This window comes from Natator depressus, chromosome 7 (genome assembly GCF_965152275.1).
Source record: "Natator depressus isolate rNatDep1 chromosome 7, rNatDep2.hap1, whole genome shotgun sequence".
In the NCBI taxonomy this organism is placed as follows: domain Eukaryota; kingdom Metazoa; phylum Chordata; order Testudines; family Cheloniidae; genus Natator; species Natator depressus.
The window spans coordinates 122,862,354-122,870,604 of NC_134240.1; the positions used below are offsets into that span (position 1 = coordinate 122,862,354).

Genomic DNA, 8,251 nt, shown 5'->3' on the forward strand with positions numbered 1-8,251 from the left:
CGCAGTGGGGCCAAGGTACCGGGGAGATGCCCGGCCGGCGCTGAGGGCTGCGGCCGGGGCAGATGGAGGCGGGGCGCGGCCCGGCCCTGGCGGCGGGTAAGGGGGGGCCAGGGCCAGGGCCTGCCGGGCGGGGGGTCGGGGCGGAGAGTCAGGGCGGGTGTCGAGGGGGGTCAGACAGGGAGGGGCGGGGTGTCGGGAAGGGGGTGTCAGAGGGGGAGGGGCGAAGTGTCGGGGGGGTGTCAGAGGGGGAGGGGCAGGGGCAGGGTGTCGGGGGGGTCGGGAAGGGGGTGTCAGAGGGGGAGGGGCGGGGTGTCGGGCGTGTGTCTGGGGGGGTGCATCCCTCTCCTGCCCCCCTGCGCTGTGGCACCTCGTGTGCGCCCCCCTCGGGGGGTCTGGCTCCCCCGTGTTTGCCTGTCACCGGCCCAGGGCAGAGGCGAGGACCAGCCTGTCTGACCGTTACGCTGGGCAGATCCCCCTGCCCGTGGGGTTCCCCACCTGTTCCACAGCCGCCGTCTATCGGGGGCGAAGACAGGCTCAGAAATACCCTTAGCCTGTGCCCCATGGCCCGGAGGAGATGCCAGCTCAGCGGGGCAGGGTGAGCCGCATGCCCCCCTGGCTGCCATGCATTGAGGTGTGAGCTGCCCTCTGCCTCCCCCCGTCTGCTTTTCAGTTCACGCACTTTAATTCACTACAGGATTTTCCTGAATAAAACGCCCCGTTTTTAGTGGGACACACTAAAAAGACAGCGTGAGCTCCCCCTGCTGGCTGTGCAGGGCTAAGTCATTAACATGCTGTGGTATCTTCACCTGTCAGAGCCTTTCCCAGGTAAAACAGTCACATCCCAAAGCCCTCTGCAGAGCTGAATAATATCTTAGCCAAGAGAAAATGGAGGAAGAACCTCCCAGCCCCATATCAGAGCACTGTGGATGAACGGGGGGAGCCCAGAGAAGGGCAACAAGACTGATGGGGGGACTGGAGGAATCGAGGATTAAATGGGGACAGAGTGGGCGAAGGGACAAATCTGGGGGGAGGGTAAATGCTGGCAGAGACAGGAGACAGGTCTGTGAGAGGCTGGGCCGAGGCTTTGCTCAGCATGATTCCTCCCCAGAGACGGGTGCTAGCTAGGCTGGGAGACAGGCTCAGGGCCCCAGCTCGTGCTGCCCCGTCCTGGCACCCCCGGTGTGCTGTGCCAGGCTCTGTGCCTGAGCCCCGGGGCGGTCCCGGGGCAGCCTCTTCTAGTTAATGCTGGATGTGCTGTGGCATGTCCCACGGAGATGGGTGAGCACCCGAGCCTGGCAGGGCCCCATTCACCCCATGCCCAATGCCAGCTGCACCCACTGGTCAGCTCATCCTGGGGCCTCTGCCCAGGGTCTGCTCAATGGGAATCAATCCAGCCTTGTCTCCCAGGCTCGCCTGAGATGAACTGGACTGGGTGGGGGGCGGTGGATAACTTGTGGGGCTCCCCCAGACTGGGGCTATGAGAGGGGAATAGCCCCCAGTGCTAGGTTCAGGGGGCTGAGACCCAGCAGCCCCCAGGAGGGAGGCTGCCGTCTCTGCTGGGGTGGGAGATGGTGGTGTGGGTTTTAACGCCACCTGTACCCCTCTGGGGGCTCCCCGGCTCTATCGGAGCTCTCTGGAGGAGCTGGCAGTGTCTGAGCTCCCACCCTGGAGCCAGCCCAGCAGAGCTGCCCTCAGCCCCATCTCTGGTTTCTTCTGCATCTGGAGTGGGAAAGGCGAAATGTGGCCAATGAACACCTGTGCCAGGATGGGGGGGGGAGCTGTGGGCTCTGCACTCCCCGTCCTCCAGACAGTTACCCAGGACAGCCCCAGGAGCTGGGCTCACTCCCCTTGCCCGGGCTCTGCTTCCCCCACCCAGGCCAACCGAAGGTCACTGGCTTCCTCTGCCCCCACCCGGGGATGGGCTGGGCATGCCAGCGAGTACTGCCAGCAGGGCAAAGGCAGAAACATTGGTGCCAGTGCAGTGAGGTCAGGACAGTACAGCAGCCCTGACTGCTGGGGAGAGCCCCCCGGCAGCCCCGGTCCTGGCGGCACAGCCCCCCTGGCAGCCCCTGCCCCGGTCCCTAGCGCTGTCCTGGGGCACTGGGGTTGGCGCTCCCCGCGCGAGGTCTGAGCCGGGCTCTGCTCCCGCAGGCTGTGTGCGGCAGGGATGAGGAGCCGCCGGCGGGCGTTCTCAGCGGTGATGCGCCTCTGTGTGAAGTGCCTGCGTGTGGGCCGGCGGCGCAGGTTCAGGCTGGCCTGGCGGGCGCAGCAGCTGTGGCGCTATGGGCACCTCTGCCTGCGCTCCCTGCTCTACAACTCCTTCACCAACAGCGACGTGGTGCTGGACTCCCTCTTCGAGCCCATCTACTGGCTGGTGGATCACGTCACTCGCTGGTTCGGTGTGGTGAGTGCCCTGCGGGGTGGGGGGCGCCAGGTGGGGTGAGTGCCCCTCTACTCAGGGCTGGGGAGCCAGGAGAGGGGATGGGGTCTCATCTCCTCCCCCCCAGCTGTCTGTTCCAGCCCCAGAGCCTTCTGCCCCCCAAGTTGGAGCTGGCAGGGGGGTGCTCACTGGCATGGATTGGTTCCCAGCATGCTTTGCCCATTCCTAGCCCCTCTTTAGTGGTGCTGCTGCCTGAGGTCCGGGCACCGTGCCAGAGAGGGAAAACCAATGAAATCTGGGTCAGCTGTGTAAAGAGTCATGTGCCCCACGTCCTAGGGGCTCGGGGTGGAGTGGGCAGGGGGCGCGCTGTGGCTGGGGGCTCAAAGCGGAGAAAGGGGATGTGCGGTGAGCACTGGGGCTGAGGAAGGGGTGTAGACTGGGGCTGGGGGCTCAGTGCAGGGCTGGGGGGTGCACTGAGGGCTGGGGGTTCAGGGCAGGGAAGGGGGGTGGGCTGAGGCTCGGGGCTGGGGGCTCAGGCCCTCTCCTGCTCCTCCCTGCAGGTGTTCGTGGCCCTGGTGATCGTGCTGACAAGCTCCATCGTGGCCATTGTCTACATCTGCCTGCTGCCCCTCATCCTGCAGAGCTACCCGCCCGGCTGGATCTGCTGGCACCTCGTCTACGGCCACTGGAACCTGCTCATGATCCTCTTCCACTACTACATGGCCATCACCACCCCGCCAGGGCACCCCCCACAGGTAGGGGCAGGCCTAGGCCACCAACTGCTGCTGTCCCTCGTCACCCTGGGGGCGCTGTGGGGAGTGGGGCAGGAGCTGGCTGTGGGGGGAGCTCCTGGCTACTCTAGCCCCAGCCTCTCCCAGCAGGGGGCACTGTGGACAGTTAGTTGAGTTCTTGGTGCATCTCAGGGAGCAGGGGCCACGGCCGGGCTCACTGGCACCACTTCCTTGGACTTCCAGAGACATCTGGCTCGGAGCCATGGGGCAAGTGGCCATCAGGCTTAGTTTCCAGCCTGGCTCAAGACGGATGGTGAGGCGCCTACGTGGGGCTTGGCTCACAGTCGCCAGGGCTCTGGGCAAGGGGCGAGCAGGGTCCTGGTGGGGCAGCGAGGGCAGTCCTGAGCGGGCTGGGCAGATGGCCAAGGGATCCAGCGGGGCGCTGCTCTGAGCGGTGACGGCCCAGCCCATGCTTCCCTCCACAGGCCAAGAGCAACACCGTGGCCGTCTCCATCTGCAGGAAATGCATCTCCCCCAAGCCTGCCCGCACGCACCACTGCAGCATCTGCAACAGGTAGGGTGCCCCCCCCGCCCACACACACACACACAGAGCACTGCAGCATCTGCAGTGGGTAGGGGCTCCCCCCACTTAGCCCCCCCCCAGCACCACTGCGGCATCTGCAATGGGTAGGGGCTCCCCCCACTTAGTCCCCCCCCAGCACCACCTGCAATGGGTAGGGACTCCCCTCTCCCCCCTTGCTCTGCTGGCTTCTTGCCTCAGTCCCGGTGGGCTGTGCCGAGGTGGGAGACCCCAGCTGGGGCCCGTCTCTGCACCCCGGTCGCATGCTTGCTGAGCGTGTGCCACTCTCCTTCTCCCAGGTGTGTGCTGAAGATGGACCATCACTGCCGTATCCTTCCGCAAAGGCTACCCCCTGCAGCCCCTGACCAGCTGGGGGGCAGGGTTCTGGGCAGAAAGGGGGCAGTCTTTGTGCTGTCCTGGCACGCTGGGGGCCAGCTCTTCATGCCCGCATGGTGCCAGTGAGCCGGGGGTGCAGCAGGCTTGGCAGGAGGTCTGTGATGCTCACTGAGCGCCTGGTGCTGCCGAAAGGGGATGCCTGGGGTCGTACAGAAACCTGCCCTTGGAAGGGCGGCTCCGCTCAGACTTCAGGGCTGGTGGACAGACAGCAGCAGGCAGCACCCGGCAGGTTGAAGGCCAGGCTGGGCACGGGGAGGTTTCTGGCTTTGCTGATCAAGGGAAGGGTTTGCACTCTGTGCCCAGCCCTGCTGCTTGTGGGTCCTGGTGCAGCTGCCGGGCTCTGACCCAGGCTGGGGCACTGGACACCTCTGGTTTAAAAGTGCAGCCCAGGTCCCAGCATGCTGGGCTCAGTGAGTGCCAGATGGGGCCGTGCATGCTGGGGCTCCTGCTTTAAGCTGTGGGGCTGCTTTCCTGCCCCTTCCTGGCAGGAGCAGCTGCGGCAGGAGCTCCCCGGCTGTTCCTGGGCTCGGCGGAGCGGGGAGTGGGAACCTGGGCAGGGAAGTGTGTGGCCAGCCCGGCCCATTACACATCTTTAACCCTGGCGCAGCGTGGTTGAATAACTGCGTGGGACACTACAACCATCGCTACTTCTTCTCCTTCTGCCTCTTCATGACCATGGGTTGCATCTACTGCGGCATCAGCAGCTGGGACATGTTCCGGGAGGCCTATGCTGCCATTGAGGTGACTGGGCCCCCGGGCCTGTGGGAAGGAGCTCAGCTGAGCCAGCCAAGGGCGTTCGTGGCTGCTCTGCCCAGGCCCTTGTCCTGTGCCCATCACCCTCTCGCTGGGCTGGCGGGAGCTGGGGCTAAACCGGCTGGGAGGCCAGTGCCCCTGCCCCTGGACTGGCAGCAGCTCCAGGTTTCATGCTGAACACAGCACAGGGGCGCAGCCAGGGCCGGCCAGCCCCAGTGAGCAGGGCCGAAGGACGCTGGGCACATGGGGGAGGGTGCTGGCGCCCCTGCTGTGAGACGTGTAACTGGTGCCCTGTTTTCCATCCAATAGAGAATGAAACTGCTTGAGAAGGAGAGACTGCAGGTGGCTGGCAACCAGGTGGGCTATTCCCACTCCCCCAGCTGCTGAAGGCAACATGGCGTGGAGTTGTGTCTAGGGGTCCAGCACAGCCGCTGGCTTTAGCAGCATGGCCCCCACGAAAGGTGCTGTCCCCCAACATGCACTGCTCCACCCTGTCCTGGAGCACTGCATGCTGGGGGCTGGAGTCTCAGCCAGCTGCACCGCCCCCCCGCAGTCTGTGATGGGCAGGGGAGCTGGGATGGGCCAGGCAACTCTGCCAGGACACTGCCCCAGCACCTTGGCATTGTGTGAACAGCTCTTCTCGTGTGCCACTCGGGTTACTGGGCCAGGGGCGCAGCAGGTGCCCTTGTGGTTGGCAGCAGCACCCACCTGTGCCATTTGCTCCGGCAGGCCCTGCTTGGTGGCTGTCCCGTCGCTCCCGGCCGCTGGGTGGGTTTAGCCCTGCACCAGCCACATGCCCAGTGCTTTGTGATCTCGCTTCCGCTGTCTCTTGCGAGGTGTCTGTCTGGCCACGCACTCACTGTCTGTCCATCCATCTGCTCTGGCTACCCATTTACATCTGGGGGGGGGGTGTAGAGTCACCCCCAATGACCATGGATGCCCAGCATCAGTCTGGCCTAACCTGCCCGCGTGCCCTTCCTTGCAGACGTACTACCAGACACCGCCCCCCACCTTCTCCTTCCGCCAGAGGGCCTTCCACAAGAGCATAGTCTACCTCTGGGTCCTGTGCAGGTAACTGGGCTGGGCGGGTGTCCAGGGCTGGGCTACTGGGTCCAGTCAGCACAGACCTGTCTCCCACGCACAGCAGGGCGAGCATCCCTGTGCCCCCTGAATGGGCAGGCGAGCTGGGCTTGGCGAGCCTGGGCCTTTCCCTGCAGGAAATACAGCGAGACGTGCACGGGGAGCCTAATTGCTCCCCTGGGCCGAGCCCTGGGCCTCCCTGAGGCAAGGAGGCAGCTGACTCTGCAGCAAGTGCAGGTTAGCTTCCCGTCGGGGTTCCCAGCATGCTTCAGCTTAGCCCCTCTCCCCACCCATCGCCACCCCGTCTGCTCTCCCCCCAGCTCCGTAGCACTGGCCCTGGGGGCCCTCACGCTGTGGCACGCTGCCCTCATCAGCCGAGGGGAGACCAGCATCGAGAGACACATCAACAAGAAGGAGAGGCAGAGGCTGCAGAAGAAAGGCAGAGTGAGTGCAGGGCCTGTGCTCTAGGCTGGGATGGTGGGGGCGGGCTGGAGGTGCTCCGGGAACCCAGGCTGGGGAGGCTAATGGCAGCCCTCCCTCTGGCACAGGTGTTCAGGAACCCCTACAGCTACGGCGCCTGGGACAACTGGAAGGTGTTCCTGGGAGTGGACACGCGCAGGTAGACTCCCCGCTGCGGGGGGAAGGGGGTGGCCATGGCTCTGCCCGGCAGCTGCCCAGTGGACACGCGCAGGTAGATTCCCTGCTGCGGGCGGAAGGGGGTGGCCATGGCTCTGCCTGGGGTGATGGAATCACTCCTGGGGTCTCTCGCTGACTCAGTCCCCTGCTGCTTTAGACTCACCAGGCTGGTAGCTGGCCCTTGTGGTCACCAATGGAGGATGTTAGAGCCTGGCCCAGAGCCCCCCCAACACATGGGCTCTGAGGGCCCCTCATACTACAGCACTGGGGGCCCCTGGCAAGGTGGATACTGGCACCGCCTGGGGGAGGGCAGGGCCAGAGGGGCTGAGGCTGGAGCCAGCCTGGCCCCCACGTGGGGACTGGCAGCCAGGGCTCGTCTTCTCACCAAGGGGCTCTATTCCCTCCCCCAGACACTGGCTCACCCGTGTCCTGCTGCCTTCTACGCACCTGCCCCATGGAACTGGCCTGAGCTGGGACTGGCCTCCCTGCGTGACAGAGCCACGTGCACCTCTCCTGGCCATCTAATGGACGTGGGGGCAGAGGCGCAGGTTGCGGTACCCGCCCCCCAGCCCGGGCCAGCAGAGCCTGGAACCAGCAGAAACTCCTCGGGGCGTCCACCATGAGGAAATGCACCAGCCGGCTGCCTGGAGCCTCCCAGCTCAGCTCACCGACCCCTCCAGCAAGCCCCAGCGTGGCTGCAGGCAGCTCGCGGTGCCTGGGGGTGACATGCTGCGTTCTGGAGACACAGGGACAGGTGGGCAGCATGTGCAGGGTGGCTCTCTGCGGGGCTGAGCCCGTACCCCAGGGCACCTGCATGTGGGGCAGGGCCCAGGGCACTCACATGTACAGGACAGCAGAGACTCCCCAGCTGGCACTCAGGGCATGGAGCTGCTGGGGGCCCCTCCCCTCCCCCACAGGGGATTTTAAATGCCAGAAATAAAAAAAAAAAAATTTTCACTAATGCAGCTGGAGTGTTACCTGCTGCTGTCCCGCCGGTTCCAGCCCTGGGGCAGCCTGCCGGGGCTGAGTGGCAGGGGGAAGCTTTGCCCACTGAGGCAGAATGCACATAGGGGGCACCAGCTTGGGGGTTCCCGCAGCTGGAGAGCCGTGACCCTGCCCCAGAGGCAGGGAACAGCCAGCTCCTGGGGCAGCAGGGTTGGTCGGGCTGCTGTACTAGAGGACACAGGGTACGGACTGAACCCACCCTGAGGGCCCGAAGCAGCGTGGGCCAGCAGTTAGGGCACAGGGCTGAGAGCCCTGGGACCCGAGTCCTGGGCTGACCTTGGGCAAAGCAGGGGCTGTGTGGCCCCCGCCAGCCAGCAGGGGTGAGCGGGTGCTGCTGCTGGACAGAGCCGGCATAGACATGAGTGGGGAAGGCCAGCTTTAGAAGGGCCCTCCTGTTCCCAGAGTGGGGCCCCTGCCTGCAGGACACAGCAAAGCCCTGAAAGGGGCAGGGAGTGGGGCAATTAACAGGACCCCAGGGAGCAAACCCCTCCAGCTGGCGGAGTGCAGGAGGGACATGCAGGCTCAGGTGGTCCCTGGGACCTTCAGACCCAGACTCGACTAAGCCCTGGAGAAACCCCGGGCCAGGCCAAACCCTCGCCTGCAGGGGCCAGCTCCAGGGCCCCTGGTGGGCTCACACCTCCTCAGCAGCAGCCTCTGGCCCCTCGCCCCAGCCATCTTCCCCACTCAGGC

At 65.3% G+C, this 8,251-nt stretch overlaps 1 protein-coding gene across 2 annotated transcripts; it reads left to right on the forward strand.

The window, feature by feature from the left end:
* Positions 1–7: 7 nt before the first annotated feature.
* Positions 8–7,507, forward strand: ZDHHC16 (zDHHC palmitoyltransferase 16). Of its 2 annotated transcripts, none has more exons than XR_012640348.1 (11): positions 8–96; positions 2,152–2,404; positions 2,941–3,135; positions 3,597–3,685; positions 3,991–4,019; positions 4,695–4,828; positions 5,150–5,197; positions 5,826–5,911; positions 6,241–6,364; positions 6,469–6,611; positions 6,967–7,507. XR_012640348.1 is itself a non-coding variant. In XM_074959516.1 (11 exons), the coding sequence occupies exons 2-11, from the start codon at positions 2,168–2,170 to the stop codon at positions 7,079–7,081; spliced, it is 1,128 nt and encodes a 375-aa protein (XP_074815617.1). In that variant the 5' UTR covers positions 8–96; positions 2,152–2,167; the 3' UTR covers positions 7,082–7,505. The 2 variants fall into 2 exon arrangements, 1 of the variants encoding a protein (XP_074815617.1); XM_074959516.1 differs by having other exon boundaries at positions 6,469–6,539; positions 6,967–7,505.
* Positions 7,508–8,251: the final 744 nt, after the last annotated feature.